The 21,705-nt window shown below is 26.0% G+C and overlaps 1 protein-coding gene across 1 annotated transcript in view; it reads left to right on the forward strand.

The window, feature by feature from the left end:
• LOC112601782 (FMRFamide receptor-like) overlaps positions 1-21,705 on the forward strand; it is a 90,641-nt gene that overhangs the window by 66,606 nt on the left and 2,330 nt on the right. The window contains exon 2 of the mRNA XM_025349560.1: positions 2,789-3,625. Coding sequence (XP_025205345.1) covers positions 2,843-3,625 — 783 coding nt within the window. The 5' untranslated portion in view covers positions 2,789-2,842. The remainder of the gene's footprint in view (positions 1-2,788; positions 3,626-21,705) is intronic.

Below are 21,705 nucleotides of genomic sequence, written 5' to 3' on the forward strand. Positions count from 1 at the left end.
TCGATAAAAACAAAAAACATTCAAATTAAAAAAAAAACCAATCAATACCAAACTAAAAAAAAAATATATATATTTAATTATTTTCTTACATATTTATTTTTTTACACACATATATATATATATTAGTTATTCAAATAATAAATTCTTAAAACCAAATGTATAACAGCTAGAATTATATATATATATTTTTTTTGTTTTAAATATAAATTAGATATGCATACGTATCTAAGTATATTTATGTACAAAGGCTTAAATATTTTGAAAGTAACAAATATACAATAACTGTTGTCATCCTAAACAGAAAAAAATATTTTATTAAAATGTATTTTTTGTTTATTTTAAAACAAGTATACAGTGTATGTATAGTAACAGACTAAAATAACAATGACTTATTACGAAACATTTTAACTATATACCTACGCTTACATACCTCCATATATTTTTAACTTACATGACTTTACATTGTTTTCTGTTTTTTTAATTAAATATTAAATAAAATATTGCGATTTACATTAAAATAGTACTATGGATATTTTATTTATACAGCTTATGTAAAAATTAAATCATCAATGCTACTATTTAAAATAATCTATTATTTTGAATGATTACTATTTTATTTTTAAAGTTAAACATGGAATAGGGATATTGATTAGTGATAAAAATAGCACGATTTAATAGAAAAAAACATATACAGATTAAGATTAAATTATCATTTATTTAGCCTAGGGAGAGTTCATGCGATACGTTTAGATTATACAGTTTTATTTAATCTAATACTATTTAATATATTTATTTTAGTTTTCAATTTTTATTAAAATATAAAACCATCTATTAGTAATACATGTGATTTGTTAAATTATTTTAAAATGTAATATTAATGGGGCTGTATAAAAAGTATTGAACAAAAATGTTGTAAAAATGAAAATTTGTGTAATATTATTACATTGTCAAATATTACCTAAACTTAAAACATTTTCTCATTAAATTTCTAAAGGTGATGTTAAAATAATAATATTTTATTATAATTATAGCATTTGACTACAATCACAAATATTTAAATCGCACAGAAAATCTTGATCTATCAAATATCAATACTGCATGATCAAATAAATTAATTTATCTTGTTCATTCCGAGTACCTACATATGTGTGTCAGCTGTGACAAAAGTGTGGGGCTTAGGCAGATGCGATTTAAATTCTGTAAAGTTTCACACATTTTTTAGAACACACTCTAGAGTACAGTCAAAAAGTTTTGTTCAGAAATACTTATTTCAACTGAATATATGATTTAACATTAAAAACATGTTCTTAAGTACTTTCGTTATAGGTACCTTATAGTGGAATAAAATATAATAGTTCCGTTTCAATTTTTCTTAAACAACAAGATAAAAACATTAAAGAAATTGAAAAAAATCTTAACAATATAATTTAAAATTAAAAAAAACAATGAAAATTAAAAGTAAAACGGAATTAATTAAAATTTACAACATTGAAGATCGAACGAAGTATTCTATTGGCGGAATGAAAGATACGAATAATAGAGGCGTTTTGGATAATATTGGATGTTGATTGTTATTTAAAAAAATTAAACCGTTATTTCTTGTTTTTTCGGCTGGAAAACTCAATTTAATGTCTGCCAATAAATACAGACAGTCCACAATATCAGAAATAATACCAGATAAATAAAACAGCTTCTTATATTCAGATATGTGCATGGTGAACTGCTAATATAGGCAGGTTTAGCAAGACAGCTATTGATGCACCGCCATGACGAATACAAAATAATTTGAAAATTGGGAATTCGTAATACGTAATATAAAAAAAATAGACATAGGTACTGTAAGAAGTTAATATTGACCTGCTTGTTCACTATTAAATCCCTAGATGTGTGATGGTTCAAAAACACAGAACCCTTTTTTCATGTACCGATTTTATGAGGACAAAATTTGACAATTCGAGAGAGAGACAGATATGTAGTTTAAAATCTCGGTATATCCTTTTGATAATACTCTGACGTTCAAAGCTATGTATCATATTTCTTTGTGGTGCATTTTAGGACTCTGATTAATAGTTTCATATCAAGAAATTAAACAATGGTCGAAAAGTTTCAACTACAGGGGTGGGGTGTAAACGGAAACGCCTCTTTACACTACACGCAATGAATGCTATTTCATTTATTTATTTTTTTTTTTTTTTTGTCCTCAATCAGCAATAAATATGAAAATAAAAAAAAAAAATTTAAAGCCTATGAATAAATACGAATAAAAACAAATAAAAGCAGAGTCTCGTTAGTAATTCTTGTTATTCTCAATTCTAATAGCGTACACATACACAGTGTACACAATAACGATAGTATTAGAGAGAAAAAAGTTAGAATTACTTTGCGTCCAATCGTAAAATTGATAATAAACAATTGACGACTGACGTTAAGTACGAAAACGCGCGACGAGTTTATTTTGGGGTACATTTTACTGACGAGCGGTGGCGTGTGGGGTTTTGCGCGCCGTCACGCATCGCAGGGTTCACCACCACCCCTGCCAACGCTCATGTCTCGCGTCAAAAACGAAGTCATAAATACGTTTTATTTCACTTATGTGTTTGATAATTTCCGGACCTCGAGACGGAGGACCCAGACCCGATCTCGAGCGGGACGCGCCACGTTCCGACACCCCAATACTCCGTTGTTCGAACGGGCGACACTCTCGTGCCCGGAGCACACGAGTTCGGCTATAAAAAATACGTAATAATAATTCTGTGTTTTTATTTTTTTTTTTTGTTTTGTTCCGCAGGCTTGAGACGCCCATGCCGCGTTCGGACGTCGGACGGAGGTCGCGGACGATCCGATGAACTCGTCGGCCGACAATCGGTCGTCGTCGTCGTCGCCTTTGCCCGAGTGGAGCGGCGGCGGCGGCGACGGTGACTCGTACGCGCGCAACGAGACGACCGGGGCGATGTTCTGTCCGTTGTTCGAGAGCACGGACGCGGACGAATACAACCTGCTGTTCGAGTTCGTCACCTACGGCGTGCTGCTGAACGTGATCGGCGTGTTCGGCATACTGGGCAACGTCATATCCATGGTGATCCTGTCCCGGCCGCAGATGAAGTCGTCCATCAACTACCTGCTGATCGGGCTGGCCCGGTGCGACACCGTGCTGATCGTCACTTCCATGCTGCTGTTCGGGCTGCCCGTCGTCTATCCGGCCACCGGGCACCTGTTCAACTACTACTTCAAGGTGTACCCGCTGATCGCGCCCGTCGTCTACCCCATAGCGATGATCTCGCAGACCGTGTCCGTGTACCTGACGCTCACCGTCACCCTGGAACGGTTCGTGGCCGTCTGCCACCCGCTCCGCGCCCGGTCCCTGTGCACGTACGGCCGGGCCCGGGCCTACGTGGTGGCCACCATAGCGTTCGCCGTCCTCTACAACGTCACCCGGTTCATGGAGGTGACCGTGCAGAAGTGCATGCACACCAGTTCCAACCAGTACGTGTACCAGGTATACCCCAGCGAGCTGCGCAACGACCGCGACTACATATCCATTTACATACACTGGATGTATCTGCTCATCATGTACTTCATACCGTTCGGATCGCTGGCCGTGCTCAACGCCGCCATATACCGCCAGGTGAGCTGGACAGGTTGGTTTAGCTTTTAACAGGCGTGGCGAAATCGCTGGTCGAATTTTCCCGCTGCATTACCGAAATCGAGTTCTCCGCCTGACGGATGTTCGGTGGCAACTCCGTTTTCAGTACAACAGCCGTGTATTGTGTTTACCCGAGAGATAGTGAATTTTCCGCGTTTTATCACTGCTAGCGCTCGGTCCGTGCACTTACTTCCATAGACTTTCTAAATTGAAATTTTTTTTTTTTTTTTTTAATAACAACTGTTAAGCCATTTGTAAAATTGTCGTTTATTGGCAATCGATTAAATACACCATACATCGATTGAGCACTAAAACAATGGCGTCACAGCAAGAATGAGTAGGTAGTGCTTAAATTTTTCGCGGAATTCAAGGAAGTCGTAATAATAGCTTAACGTTCCGGAGGGGAGTGGGTGGACATAATGATATTTTTTTCCTCACGAGATCTTATCAGACGATGAAATTTAATTTGGTTTTTGACATATTTATTAATTTTATTTCAATATAAGCAAATAAATCTATTGATTGAGTTAAAAAAGTATAAATGACATTTTTATTTCTTTTATTTTTAAGATAAGTAAAAAAAAAACCACCGTCATCGAAATGTTTTGGTTCACTTATAACTTAAAACTATTATACTCACGTCATATACTAATGTAAAATAAATGATAGTCCGAAAATAAATACTTTTCGTGGTTGATATTTGCAGCTATAAGTATATAAGTGCATTACTAAACAGAGTATATACATATTACTTGATACGATAACAGATAACTATAACTAAATATAGATAGGTTCAATAAAACAAAACAAATCAAATCACTCTAAAAACCATAGTCTATAACTCACTTTAAATTTGTACACTAATGATTCACACGTTTTTTTCACTACATATTATATTATAATAGATATCTCTTCAGCGACAAGTCTTTCAAATTCAAATTATTTAAAGCGAGACTTGCCAATAATAACAACAGATTAATATATGTACCTATGCATTTATACTCTATGCAGAGAATGTGATATTTTGGCGCGAAGATACTTCAGCGTGAGTAATGTCGGAAATAGGTTATTTCGGTGTGGAGTTTTTTACTTATTAAATATATAAACTACGAATATCAATGGATTTATACATAAGATTTAAAAAAATTAAAAAATAATAAAATAATAAATTATTTGTTTTTATTTTAAATTTAGAAAATAAATCATAGCCAGATGAGTATTTGTCGTAATGTAATTGTTTCAATCACCAAAAAATAACTACCGTTGACTTCAACTGAAAAAGGTTGAATAAAATAAATTGGTCCTCGCAGAATTGTTCTCAACCAACTGATACAATTAAAAAACAAAAAATTATAGCGTTCACTTTAGATTAGGTTTTTTCAGTTAAGTGAGTACAATACTATTATAAACATTTTGCACTAAGTTGTATTAATATTATTAAAGTTGGTCAATGGATGAGGTTACGGGCCATGAATCATGTGATTCACTGCGTATGGCTGTGACAAGTTACTCTCCAATGGGTTAAGCACTCTTGTGTGATTTTACGTCATCTGTGTATGGGTGCGTGGCTTTTGGTCGCATTAAATCAAGATTATAGTATGACGCATGTATTTGAAAATATCGTAATAAAATTTATTGTTAAGTAAAATTAAAATAAATTTCCGCTTTCAACAAGTAGATTGAAATATGTTTAATACCCATTGGTGAAAATGTATACATTATTCAATAGAACTTTAATCGATGACAAAAACTATAATATTATATTTTTTTTAGCGCTTTCTAAATTTTAATATCAAGCAGTTCTATAATATTAACGATCAAATCGGTGTATGTGAAGTTAATAAAATATTGAATAGCATATTACTTATTGTAAACGCACACAATTCTATTTATTAATAGTTTATGTTAATTATCTTTACGTGACTAGATTTTTAAATTTAAAAGTCAATTTTCCTTATTGAATTCCATTATTTTAATACATTTTTATCAAGTTGATAATCATAACAGAATAAATTATTATCAAAAACACAAACGAAGAATTTTCAATCACTATTATTTTTATTTTTATTTTTAGTTTTCTAACACAAGAAATTTAAACTACCGGATAGTGTAAATAATATAAAATTTACTATAACCTAATTACAGTTTAGAGCATTCTACGGTTTAAGTAAAGTTTTGCAGAAAAATGTTTGTGATTTATGTTATACTATTCAAAATAACTTACTTAAGTTTTGAAATGTGTAATGGGCAAAAAAGTGGTAATTTAAGTCTTTTTAAATTAAAAACCACGAAACCAAGATAAAATATAAACCTTCTAAAAATAGTGTGAAATAAAAAATTGTGGCATATCCATGAATATGCTTTTGTATAAAATATATTCAATAATTAAAACAAAATATTGAATATCTTAAAAGGAATTATAATAAGTCTCTGTTATTTATCAAATGCCTTCGAAATATAAAAAAAATATATATATCAAAATCCTTTTGAAATATAGTAAGTTTAAAGTCGGTGAAATTATATATATGATACAGGGTAGTAATAAAACGCCTTAATATATTCGAAAGGAAACACCCACTATGAGTGTAATAATATATCACACTATATATCAAATAATAAGTACATAATATTACTGTAGTTAACAAAGAAAATATTATGCTCAGTTTCTTTGTATATTTCATTGGATTTAATTTTTAATCATATTTATTATCTACTAAAGTACTAAATATTATATGTTCTTATTTATAACTACAGGAATATTTAATAAATATTTCTTGTAGATAATAATTTTAGACAAAATGATCGAATGAATTTGACAAGTGGAGCAAATAGGGAGTTAAATATATCTATTATTTATATTTTATACGGTATGTAAATAATAATATCAACAATAAAAATTGTTTTCGAACATGTATTTTCATAATGTCAAACATGTATTTGACATCATGCTTGTAAAAATAATTAATATTGGGATTTTGTATATCTTTGGCAGATACTATTGTTTTTAATAAAATTACTTTCATTTAAAAATGATATAAATAAATATTTATTTTTTTTTTTTTTAAATAATACCAATATTTTCTGATGTATCGTATTGTTATGTCTTACATTTTAATATTACTAATATTTAATTTATATTTAATGTTAGATTATATTGTAATATTTAATTTGAGTTTGGATTTTAAAAAGTTTTCTATTCTAAAACTTGATTATTTAAATGTATATGCTTTAAGTTTTAATTTTAAATACAATTAAAATAATGAGTACCTCATTTTGGTTGCAACGACTTCTTTTCATTTTTATAGCCATTTAGATGATATGGATTTCTTAGCCAATTCATTTTAGTACTTAGATGTTTAAGTTAAATGATAACATTTGCTAAGGGTACGTTACCATTAAGCTATTTAGGGAGTTTTCATTTGAGATTTCATCCTGAAAGTTTAGCTATTTTGCTCGGATTTTGCTCGGATGTAATTGAATAACTTTAAGGTACAAAGTGTTCTAGAAACGCACATTAATGATGTTTGACACTCGCCGAAAATTGTTTTACCATTTGACTTGATCATGCGTAAACATGTTATACTGTTTGTTATCTATTACAATACATACTATACATTTAATAAATCATTAGCTAATGTTTTCCCAAAACAATTATTGTTTTAGATCAATGTTTTTGGAACTCAAATAAAAATTTCAAAATTGTTGAAGTGTATTTTATCACTCATTTAAATCTAATCAAGACTTTTTAGTTAGGAATCTTACGATACGTATTTAATGTATATTAAAACATTTTATCTTACGTTAATGAATATTTAAAGTAATGTAATATATGACAAGACAATTATTATTGAAATCAATTTAATTGGTATTTAATAAATTATTGTAGATATTAATCTTTAGATTCTGTGCAATGCTTAAAGATGGATTATACTCGCTACATAAATTACAAATAAGACCTCTCATTTTCTGTAAAAATAAATATAAATATATGTACGCAACTATTAAGAACTATTGAAACAATTGTTTTAAAATAGCTTAGGTACTCGAATCATTTTTTTAATGCGATCAATTATTGCTATAAAATATAAATTGTATATTTTTAATATCGCAATACACATATCATCGATGATTAAAACATTCGATTCCAGTGTAAATGATTTTCTTATCTTTTTCATGAAAATTATTCATCCATATTCATGAAAATCTATTTAAGAATAGTATTAATAATCATGAACAACAATTAATTTAATAAAATGTTTTTCGATGTACTTAGAAAAATACATATTCAATTAATTTTTTTTTATATACATAAATATTATATACTTTAATACTTCACTTTTATTCAAATAAGTTTTATCTACAAAGTTTTTATTGAATAAAAATCTTTTGATACAAAATTATTGTAAACTACACTGAACAAAAATATAAAATGTATTTGTGCTAATATGGAAAACAAAATATCAATCATTTTTGTATAATAACATTTTAAATTAACTAAAAAAAAAAAAAAACAAAAAAAAAATTACAGTAACAATATGTTGTTTTTAGAAAACTATTTAACTATATGTAATGTTTATTAAACATAGATAACAGTAGTATAATCATTTAATTTTAAATTTTAAGCAATTCAATATATTTTTTTTAGAATTTAAATGAAACTAAAATAATTTAAATATTACTCAATTCTAGCTCTGGAATAATATATATTATATATAATAACAACATAAATGGTCTAAAATTATAATTTTCTACGTGGCCTATTTAATGGCTGATATAATTAGTTGATGCACTTTTAGGTTTATATTTTATCTATTTTTAAAGCAGATAGTTAATACACGTAAAATAAAAATGGATATTTTTTTATTGGGTTTCAGAGATTTTTTTTTTTTAATTTACTTACTAAAATTAAATACTCTATAAGCAATTCGTTCAAATCGAAATGTTGAAATGAACGTTTGGTAAAAAAATATTTAATTATTTTTAATGATAAATGTTTTTTTTATTTATTTGGTCTGTTTTCTTAAATGTATTATATGTATGTACATAATGTTTCTGTTTTTTTTTTTTATGTTATTAGAATTTTTTTATTAATCTTCGAGCAGTTTCTATAATATGCAGATTTTTGTATGGTTTAATTATAACGATGTGTTTTTCTTATTTCGCTCAAAGACATCTTTTTTTAAATATAATTGGCATAATTTCATATTATCATAAGGCCCTGATTAATTTTAATTAACATTTTATTGGACTATTGGATTTACTTGATATTATAAGTACCTTTTATGATTTAATGTTTTTATGGTTTTTGTGTTTATTTTAAAATGAATGACACGTAGGTAACTCGGCTTCAAATTTTGACAATAATCGTTTACGGATAAACGAATATAGTAATACCCTTTTATCATTGAAAAAAAAAATAAACTAAATTTATATAAACTATAAAAATATATTTTGGATACATGCATTTGAATAAAATGAAAACATAAAGACAAATGTATAAAAAAAATCGTTTCATTCTTACATCGTTTTTTATCCTATATTTGACGGCCTTTTGAATAGTCAAATTTCCACATCATATACATATATACAACCACCTTATTAATCGAGGAATATCCATCTACAAAGTACCAATATACATACATAAAAATACTTACTATCTATAATTTTAATTTAATTAAATAATATTATTTTTATCGTTATAAGCAATAACTAAGGTACCCGATTAAGCTGAAATTCTCGATACCACTGTACCAAAACATTCAATTTCTAGTAATTTTCAAGCATTTATTCTTATATATATATATTTAAATTAAAATTTGCTATTAATATAATGTTATAATCAATACAATCGAATTTTTTCAAAATTCTTAATAAGATGAATATTCATAAATAATAAATTGTGTATTAATAAAAAAAAAATTTGATATTTATGTTTAATAGCATAGTCTAACATACAAGTATGGGTATTAAAATAATATAAAATATGAAAATATAGAAAATTATTATGATTTCAGGCCGAATAATAATGTGTTTGCCATTTCCCATCACCTAGTGAAATCCGTAATGTCCTTTATTTAATTTAAGGACAGTAACTATATTTTATTTATTTTTTTATCGATTTTGAATAAAATAATTTATTTATATACATTTTATTCCTTTTACAATTATTGCTCTAGTAATTTAAACAGATCAATCGTTGTGGCTTAACATAAAATATTGATTCAATTTCTGATACATTTCCGAAAATAATAACAACTACTCATTTCCTACAATCAACATCATCGAGTATAGTACAAAGAATTGTTTATAAAATAAAATATTATAATAAAATGTACTTTATGTTAGTCGATCACATTTTCAACTAGACATTCATAAACTATATTACCATAATTTGTATGTATCAAAGGCAAACGAAAACCTATGATAGATCTTAATTAAATTTTTTCTCAGACAGTTTAAGCATCGAGTGTAAATATTACATGAATAAATATTAATATATGAACATTGAACATATTGTAATATATTATAATATATGATTTACTTATCATAAAAACAACTTATACCATGTTATGAAGAAATTATTATACGCAGGCAATCCATTTAAGAATCTACACCCATTGTTTCTAAAAATTAATTTTAATTATTGTTTATTTTAATCATTTTTTTAAATTTTTATTTTTATGATTGACAACATACACTTATAATTTCAGGCTTTGAATAAAAATAATTTTACAAAGTATTTTGAAACATAACATTTTGAACGATTAGTCAATCAGGTGTATACCTAAAAGTTTTAATAAATTGAATAACGCAGGACTGCTTGAAAATATATTAGTCTACTACTCCGCTCATCTTAACTTTAAATATGTCTAACTAATTAATTTAAAATTTAAATTATATCATGTTATAAAACATGTTTTTAATAAATCTAAAACATTTCTAATTAATAAGTATAAATACCGAATATCGGATCAAAGTATATTATATATTATAAGTATGATTTAGCAAATATATGCTAGAGATATAGATGGATCATATTATAATTTTATTATTCTAATAAACTTAACGTTATATTATAATATGTAAATATTTTTTCAACTAACTGAAACTTACGAATAAGGTGGACATTTTTTAATTACATTTTTTTAAGCTTTAATGATTTTATAGAGAAAACTATATAAGACAAAATCTTGTAAAATTATAATATGTATAGAAAATAAAATGAATTAATTAATAAATTAATAACATTATATTATTATTATTATTATTATTATTATTATTATTTTATTTTTATTTCATATATATAAAGATAATGTCGCCAAAGTTATCAAATTAAATCTTTTTTAATTTATTACTTACATTATTTATTAATTTTACTAATAATGCTCAATGCATACTAAAACCGTGTTAAATAAATTATAAATGTAAAAATTATGGTTTATTTTTCCACACAATTATAGATTTACAAAATAATTGTATACATGACAATTCTGATCTATTATGAATTAAAAATAATTGAAAAAAAAATCATCTCCTTTCATGTTATATTTAACTTTACAATATTATGAAATTCTCGAGTAAACATTTAACGAACAGAATCCAATCCAAACCAAAAATACTATTATAGAATAATAAATGCACACCTTAACCATCATGATTCAATCGATATTTTCATCATTAGCTGAAAACAATACATACATTATTATATTATAACTTTGTATTTTGCCACTTTCATATTCAGTTAAAATCTTATTAAGTCAAATCCATTTTCCAGATTATAAAAAAATGAAAATATTAAGGCAAAGCTTTTTTTAGAGTACTATAAAGAACTGACGTAATCCTCATTTCAATTTTAAAAACTATGTTTTCATGCTTTAAAAGAAACATTATTTTTCACTTGATTTTAAAGCATTTTTGTCAATTTTCTAATTTTGTTGTAACCATACAATACAGAGTTATTCAAAATGAATTATCCGATGCTTTACACCTAACTTTTTCCGTTACCTGATCTTACGTCATGAGACTATGTACTTTGGAGATATGTTAATGGTACTATACATGTATTATTATCATTGAGTCAAAAAAGAGCTAAAAATTAACGCAGTAAAGATGAATTATTTTGAATAACTCTGTACATACCCAATAAAGTCCTAATTCAAAAAATATATATGTACCTATGTACCTATATATCTATGATTTATAAGTTATAACAGTACAAAGTTATACATATTTTTATTTTACTGTAAAAATACAACTAAAGAAGATAATTTCAATAAATTTAGTTAATAAAAATATATTTTGAATATTTGAAAAACAATGAAAAATAAGTTATATTTACTTTATTTATCAAAATGACTAAAACACAAATGTATACAGTTACACGTAGTTAATTAATAAATAAATACCTAGGAACTAGGAGTATACAGCACCGCTATTAAAAGTTTTTGTATGTACCTCATCATTAAATTAGACATTGCATGAATGTGTAGAATTTGGATTCAATGATTAATCATTAAACGTGAAAAACAGTTTTTAACGGAGAAAGTATAGCAACTTCTATTTCTAAGAATATTTTATCATAAATATAAAAAAAATAAAATAATAACACAACGTAAGTTATATAAAAATAATATTTTTATAATATACGATCGTGTATTACGTATCGTAAACCTAATTAATATAATTTTAATTCAAATGTATAATTTAAAAATAATTGTATATATATATATATATGAGTTTTTAAATTTTTATGTTTTGTTTGGTAGAAAATTTAATCCGAGTGACTATATATAGGAGCCAAATTACAAATTTATTTTCAAAATAAACTCAAAAATAACAATAATTAAGAAAAATAAAATATTTAAATATTTGCTAATTTTTGATAAAATCCATTTTTATTTTTCTGTGATACATAAATTAATATTATAAAAGGCTTGAAATGTTTACCAAATATTTAAACCTATACTAGTATTTACTAAATATGAAATAACTTTAAAAATATTTTTAATATTTATATGTTTTTATAGAAGCTAAAATTGTTAACCTTTTTTTTTTAGTTTATTTTCGATTTATGTATTATAAAGTTGTTATTGTAAACATAAATACTTGAAAATCGATTAAAAGTTCCCTCATAAATTATTCTTTCCTTTAATAAAAAAAATATTAATAATACATAGACATAGTTATACAAAATTTTAAATTGGTTAAATATGCATATAATATGTATACCTATACAAAAAAAAGAATCCCAAAATGTAAAAACCTTTTTTAAGATTTATTTAATTTTATCTAACTAATACGGGTAATAGTATTATGTTATTTTTAAAGACTTTTATAGAAAAAAAAAATAAAAAAAAAAATACTAGTCATAATACAAGATCATAATAAAATACAACTTAACGCTGTGGAGTCAGAGTTAAAAGGCAACTGTATCATGTCAAGCAAATACAAACGCTACTTGCTATTTATTATACCTAAATTTAAACCGTATTCTTATAGTCTGGTAAATTATTTTGGACAATTAGTTTTTCACCATCACACTTTATGTATGGTTGAAACGGTGTCCATTCAAACAAATAAATTGTGGTAGCTGAAATAATGATGTACACCACACTATTTTGTGCAACCGTAATGGATAAATATATTTAACGATTCTACACTTAATGACTTAAGTTTCGTGAAAACCGTCAAACCTTTAATGAAATGTGTAGATCCATATACTTAATAAAATAAATCAATAACATAAAAATTACTAAATATTGTATCAATTGACTTTGTTTTTACATTAAAACATTACTATTAAAATATGGACCATACAGTTATAACACATTACAATATGATATAACTCAATAAGTTAATTATTTGTATAATATATTGAATAATCGATAACAGTATATAAAATATTATTAGTTTTAAATAACTAAACCTTACTAACAATATGTAATAAATATATTACAATATTTTTTTTATTTTTTTTTTTTTTTTTTTTTAAATTGATTAATTAACGGAATTGATGTGTTTATGATCCTCCAACGGTTCAATAGAAATCAAATTTAAATTCTAACGGCCTAGAGACATATTTTAATAGGATTTAGTCATAATGCGCATTTGACATGTCATTTAACGTGTTCATTTCTATGATCTGAATAATTTGTTGAAACAGTCCTTTTGCAGTTATAATCTCGTATCTAAATCGTATTTAAAATTTTTAAGTGTATAGTATTATAGTATTATATTTTAAATGATTTATTGTTCATCGTCGAATCGGTGTTCTTAAAGAACTGACTTATAAAATATTGTTAACTGTAAATGTGTATATATTATAAAATAAGCTGCACTTGGCACATGAGTAAATGTTTTCTAAATGTACTTAAATCATATAGCTAATACATGATGCTGAAATATACACACACGTATGGTATCCACTACTATTATAATATAATATTGTATAATAATATTTTGCAAGTGACTTGCGTGATTACCGAGTAAAGGAGCTCGCACACCAGATCCGTTGCGTTACGTTCCGTCACGTCACATCGCGGTTTCCGTCGAACGGAAAGCTTATAGTAAATTCTTATGAACAGGCGCACGCAGATAACGAAACGTTTTGTCACATTGCGTCTTGTAAACATTAGGTGACAGATATATTGCTGTTTAGAACAAAATTGACGGACGAAGGAAAACACTTGCCAGCAATATTTCGATATTTATTTTTCTCTGTGAGGCGCAAATTTTTATTTTGTATTTTATTTTACCGGTATACTTTTGTAGTATATCTGTCAATGTACTTTAATATCATTTACTTCCTATTTTGTTTATTGTTTGTACACAATATAGAAGACATTTATGAAGATTCATTACGTCACATTTTTAATTCAGAAACAATCATGTATTATATATATGTATAGTATGCTAATAGAATTTTATAATACGGTTACACCATCATTTTGTGCTAGAACTGTAGGTTTATTAATTATTATAATAATTCTAAATTGTAGTGTTATGCGGGAATTCATAACACTGAGATTCGATAGACTGTAACATACCTACGCTATATGTTGGCTATGTCAAACTAAAAGTATTAGTTGAACCAAAACATGACTATAAAAAATTATGTGGGCCGAAAAAAAACTGTTTTTATTATTTAATACAAATAATAAAGTATTTTTATATTTTATTATTATACTAATATAAAATTTCCGTGAATAATTAAAAAATAAAAATAAACAATTTGTATTTATTTTCCTTCCTAGTAATCAGACATGATTTTCTGCTTTCAACTTTTTTATTTCGGAAGAAATGTTAATTTATAATGCAACTTTCATGTTGAGTGAATCTCAATCTGTAACTAATTGGAGAATTATTTACTTTCATTAATAAGAATCATTGCTCATACTGATAAGTATTATCAAATATTGACATTATGTACAAATGGATTTCTGAATTTCTAAAAATGTTGCTAGTCCTTACTTATAAAAGCGGGATAAACCAATCTCAATAAATTTGATTCTTATATTTAAATCATTTTGAATTTCAATCAATTCCATTTGCATTTGTGCTGAAACTTTGATACGTCATGTGAAAAAAAAAGCAATGAAAATAAAGAACAATCATTTTCTAATAATTTAAAATCTTGAAATCTATTTTTTAATTTTGTCTTCAAAAATTGAATTTTTTTATAGAAAATAAATTCGATTTTATTAATTGCATATGCCTAACAAAATTAAAATTTCATCAGGTCTTCATTAAATGTTTTCCCATAGAAATAATTTATATTTTAATGCTTTAATATGGTCATTCATATTAACCATGTAATTTGTATGTTTTCTTGCAAATTTAAATATAATTTTGATAAGTGCTAATAATAAACAATACTCATAACATAGTATAATGATATTAATGTGCTGAGTTTTTAAATTTTGAGAAAATAGTTCGAACAAAATGCGAAACGTATAGAAAATATAAATATAACTTCAATGTATGATTTTTTTTTTAATTTGGCCCACATTTGAATTAATTTTTCAATGGACTAGAGCTGCATACAAATAAGTCATTGACCGTGTGTATGACATTATTATAGCATCATCATTTTTTTTTTTTTTTTAGCATTTTAATTTTTCTAATTGACAGGTTAAACGCTATTTGTTTACAGTTATTTTATGAGATAAGTATAGGTATAGTTGATTTAGAAAATAAGTTACCAAAGGATTAAATTTAATGTAATTAATCTATCTTTAGGTCCAACAAACGTATAGCATTAATATAAAATAACTAATACAAAGCGTTTTTTCGTAGAAAAAAAACATATGTGTTTAAATTATTGCACAGTGGACCACATAAAAACCACAATCACTATAAATTCGCCTATTTTCTCTTAATAAAACCCGTTTTTATAACATCAGTCCAACCGTATATAACAGTGCCCCGTGTAATATATTATATAATTAAATTATAATGATCGAGGTTACGATAGTCATAGAGATTATAACTATTATATCGATTTTTGAGCATTAAACAGTACATTATTAGCGCCGAGTTTGCTTAAACTCTTGATCGGATTACTCACGTGCTACCCAATTTTGTACTCAACAGTTACCTACTACGATATCTTTAAGTTATCAAAGCAAGTTGAAATAATTCGTTCCCAAGTGTAAATTATAGCACACAATAGATGTATTTAGTGCTGACAAAGGAGGGATATTGCATTGTTGTGTTTGTTATACCGATAATAGTTTAGTAAATAATCAAATTTCTGTTTTTTTCTGCAACAAGAACAAACATAGCATAGTTTATGTGGCTCTTACGTGTTATAATGATTTAGAAATTATGTAAGTTATAATAATAATATTTCCAATTGATATTAATTAATATTAAATAATTCTAAGACGCCAGTTACTTTGAAGTGGTTAACAATGTTGGTGACGTGAAACAAAATTTACACGTCTTATCTAAATAATATAAGTTTCTTACTAGGTTGCTTTCTCTGTAACATACTGATATAAATATAAAACCGTAGGATATCTGTTAATATGAATTACATTTGAGAAAAAAAAAACCTTTAATTCATGAATAATTTTTAAGAATACTTTATGGACATGGAAAAATGTTCGTGTAAAATAAATCACCAATAATCAAACATAAAGTGTCATCTCAATAAATAAAATTGATAATGGAAGTAAGCTTAAATATTAAATTATTATTTAATTATCTTCATACAAAATTGACTATTTTTAATAATTATTAAGTATAAAAACTAATAAAACAGTATAGCGTTAGGTCCTATAATTTGAACTCGTTCTCAGCAAAACTGAAGATTGTAATAAAATCTATTCTTAATAATTTTTATTAAAATTTGCAGCAAGATAGTTAAGTAACAAGACATTTTCAGTTATGAGTATTCTTTTTATATTATATTTATTTTTAAAACTTTATTTTCTTAATCAAACGAATATTTTTAAAAAACAAAAATTTAATTTATCAAAAAAATTATGTAACATGATGTTAAAATGAACACCATAATATCATTAAGGTAAATTATATAATACTTTTTGGTTATCGTTAATTTATTTTATCATGTAGATAAAATCTATTAATTTTTAATCCTTAAGTTAAGACGTATTAAAGAGCAAACGATTTTAAATTAGTATTTATCTCAGTAATGTACAATATTTCAATCAAGTTTGAAATCCTGGCTTACTATTTAAACTTAAATTATTTTACTCATTCCGTATTACCTACTAATAAAATCCTATCTAAACCAAAGAACATATGTCACAAAAAATATCTCAAATAGCAACTGCGAAAGTTGCAAGACAGTGATATGGTCGCTTTCCTATTCAATGCCTTTACTACTATCCTGATGAAAATACTTTACTAAGTATATATGCGGTTGACATTGTTATTCTTACGATCGACTAAAATCCTCTCCAAGCAACTCTAAACATCGAAACGATCTACTAGTGCTGAATACCTGGTTCACAACTTTAAAATCTAAGTCAACCCATCAAAATCCTCTCGAATTACTTTCACCCTATGCTCTTTAAAACTCCCCTACCTTTATTTATAATAGAAAAAATGACATGTTATACAGAAACTAAATATCTGGGTTTAATCTTGATAAACTTCATACTTTCAGTCCCCGCTTAAAAAATAAGAGCGGAGCACTCAATTCGAAACTTCAGCTTTTTAGAACTATACTCCGTTTTGAATTTCCATTATAATCTAAACGGAAAATCTACACAGCTCTTCTAAGGTTTATGTGGTACTATAATATTTAATTTTGAACCATACATTTTCAGTCATTAAAAAAATACAAGCATTTCAGGATGCATGCCTACGCTTATTATTAGGAGCTTATCGATACACCACAAACGACTCACAACATAAAAATATTTGCGATTCAACCTTAAATAAATTTGCTTCTCACACCCACAAAAAAACTTTCAATTTTTACACAAATTGTATTATTAATCATCCTACATTAAAACAAATTCAAAGTAACCCACTCAGGTTCCCTAAAAGAAACTAGTATAGGTATTTACTCTCTTTCTCTCTCTCTAAAATCATTTTCCATGGAGTGTCATTAATGGGTGACTCTTCTTTTCAGTCATTTGAATACCTTTTAATTTTTTTATTGTAAAATGTTTCAATAAATATATAATATATTGTAAATTAAGACTTAGAATTGAAAAATTCTATCTAGAACATTAGCACACAAATAAAAATTGTAAATTTTGCTGGTTTAGAACTAAATAGTTCTCAATAAAGATAGCTTTTTAAACAATATTCTTAGGAAAATTTTTTGAGTATAAACAATTGAACATTAATAATAAAGCCTAATATGTAAATAGAAAACAAATAGTCAAAAAATCAAGTTAGCATCTTTTGATTATGATCTCTTTAAAACATAAACCTACAACCAACAGAGCCTGCTTGTATTTAAAAAATTAAATCATCGGTTTTTGACTCATATATCTACGGAATAACACGGGTGAGAAAATGTATGATAATTGTATTAAATTATTATATTATCTACCATCTTTTTATCTTAACACCTAATTTAAGCTGAAACGTATAATATAATACATAACAAACAATCAAAATTATTGTAACCCCCCATTTAAATTAAAATCATACTTCAAGATACCTACGTGTTTTATTTTCGCTATTCAAATTTCGAATCAATAAGATTAATAAAGAATTATTAAGTAGTATTATGTAGTAGATTTATCGCATATATATTGTCTTCTTGATATTTTATTAATAAAACTTGTTGATTGCTTTATTTTATAAGAAACTTAATCAATAAAAAGTATAAAAAAATCTATTTCAAAAAATCAATATTTAAAAATGTATATCATGATAAATTTATGAAATTACCAATTACATGAAATCGGCTGAAAAATTGTCGATTTCGTGAAATCAGCAACGCTGTTGTTAAAAACGTGAAATCGGCAGCTTTAAGTATTCAACACTGTCAATTGTGTGAAATTGGTAAAACCCTTCTTAAAAAATATATAAAATATAATTCATATAAATGAATAATATGTTATACTGATGATCTTACATAAAACTTTGGAAATATAATAAAATTTAATTGTAATAATAAACTATGTGCAACATAAAAGAGTAAAAAAATAAATCGAAAGTTATAAAATTATAATTAGTGTTTTAGGTTTTATATATTTGTACCTATAAATTTTGGAAACTACTCGGCACGCCAAATTACACAACATGTCATTTTTTTTACATCTGCATTTTTTTTTGATTCGAACAAGTTCCTGTAAAGAACATTCATTTGGCTGAACGTCTGCAGTCGTTAGAGAACAGTAAGTAATTTTTAGCAGCCAAACCGTTCCGCTCAAGCCGTGTGCTCAGAATTTCTAATCGATGCTTTAGATGAGGAAATATGATCAGAAGATGATTTTAGTGACAGTGACATAAATACAAATTAAAAACATTGTGTTAAAGATAATGGTGTTGTAATGCCAATGTGCACGCATACAATCGTTATTGGTTATATAGTTACCACTTTTCGTAATTATGTCATAATAATGTGTTACCGAATTCATGCAATCAGCAAGAAAAAGTCTGCTGATTCGTGAAATCAGCAATCAAAATTTTCTGAATTCGTGAATTTGGTAGCCAAGTTGTCAGAATTTCACGTTTTCGGCAACGCCGTTGCTGATTTCATGAATTCAGTGTAATATATAAAGATTTTTATCAAAAAACGAGCTTTAGTTCAATGTAAATTGTTTTCTTAGTTGTACTACAGCAACATTTTAATATAAACCTAACGACCATCGCTAAAACGAGCGTAGTTGAAATATAACAACATGACCACGTCCGATGTCTGATTGTACGTAATAGAATAATATTCAGTTGTATAGGCAAATAAACAAATATATATTTTATTTATACAGTAAAATTAATTTACCACGATAAAAAATCATAAAGAATCTGCACAAGCCATCTTTAAACAAAACCTATCGAACGCGATACAAAGAGGAGTATTATTTATTATTCTGAGATTAATTTAATTTCAATTAAATATATTTTACATATATAATTGAATGCACTTGAAGTATCGGTACATACTATTTTGTATTGAGTACGAATAAAATGTCGCTTTCTACTTAAATGTTGTACATTTTAATTATTACATATTATTGTTACGTATACATGACAGCAGTATTAATAGCGTCGAAACAAAATATTTCGTATGTATACGTATCAATTAAATGTGTGCTGTATTCGTGTGGTTATGTGATTTGCGTGAACATTTAATTATTATTATTAGTGCGAATGTGCGAATGTATAGAATTGAAATGATTCGTAAACTCGTAAAATGTCCGTATGTTCATATAAGCTAAAACGTTTTATCCTCAACATTCATTGATTTCTACACTTAACAGATTAACAAGTTTTCCACTACATAAAAAACCCATTTTAAATGTAGCTTTAAATTTAGAATCAATCGTTTTATTTTTATGTTATGGGCACTGTATATTTTGTAGGAGTAGGTATACATTATTTTACTAAACATAATATTACTATGTCACTTAGTTTTTTTATTATTATTATTATTTAAAATATAGTGGTTGTGGTGATACTCGAAACAAAATAACAAAAATACGATATTGGTTAATTTTGGATAAATTCTATAAACATATTAATTGTATTGATATTATAACATGCCGTGATACGTCACCATAATATTATATAGATATGTATCATATATTATATTGTATAGATATGTTTATCTAATATCTATATAAATATGAGTATATCAAAATAGTGGCTTATATTATATAATATATTTAGTTTAGAAAAAATCGTGAAAAAATCAATATAAAAATACCTTAGTATTAAAAAAACGTAAAAAAAAATTATGTGTGATTATTTAATGTTGTGGAATAGTGAATTATTATTACCACTTATAAAATATCAAGTAAATAACCTATAGCCTTTATCACATACTTTTTATTAACGAATAAACTGGTAATTTAGTTATTATACTTATTAATAATACCTGGATTTATGTGCAATAAAAGTATATAAAGTATTATCCATATAAGCATATTTTTATTTTTTTTTTAATTAGTAATAGCAAAGCATACGGTTTTGAGTAAAAATATCAGATAATTTAATTATATGTATGAACATGTAACAAGTTTATCAAAAAAAAAAAAATTCAAAATTACATTATTTTTATGACATTTTGTTTAAATTAATATTAAAATACTATTACTATAAACTAATACTATTTATATTCAACTATAATTATATGACGAGTACCAGCACAAAGAAATAAAAATCAATTTTAAGTTTTCGAATCGAAACTTCTACAATTATCTCTAAACACATACTTTTCTAACTATACAAATTTCATTCAACATCCTAAAGTACAGTTAATGCATATTTAAAATATAAAAAAATCTTCAACTAATAGTTTCTCACCTTCGTCTTATTCTTTTATCTCACCGTTTATTATACAATCGATTTTTTTCTATGTATAATATCCATGATTTTTCGATAGAACATTTGAAAGTTTGAATCTAGCA

This window comes from Melanaphis sacchari, unplaced genomic scaffold, assembly GCF_002803265.2.
Source record: "Melanaphis sacchari strain LSU unplaced genomic scaffold, SCAv2.0 Contig7_pilon_pilon, whole genome shotgun sequence".
Taxonomy (NCBI): Eukaryota; Metazoa; Arthropoda; class Insecta; order Hemiptera; family Aphididae; genus Melanaphis; species Melanaphis sacchari.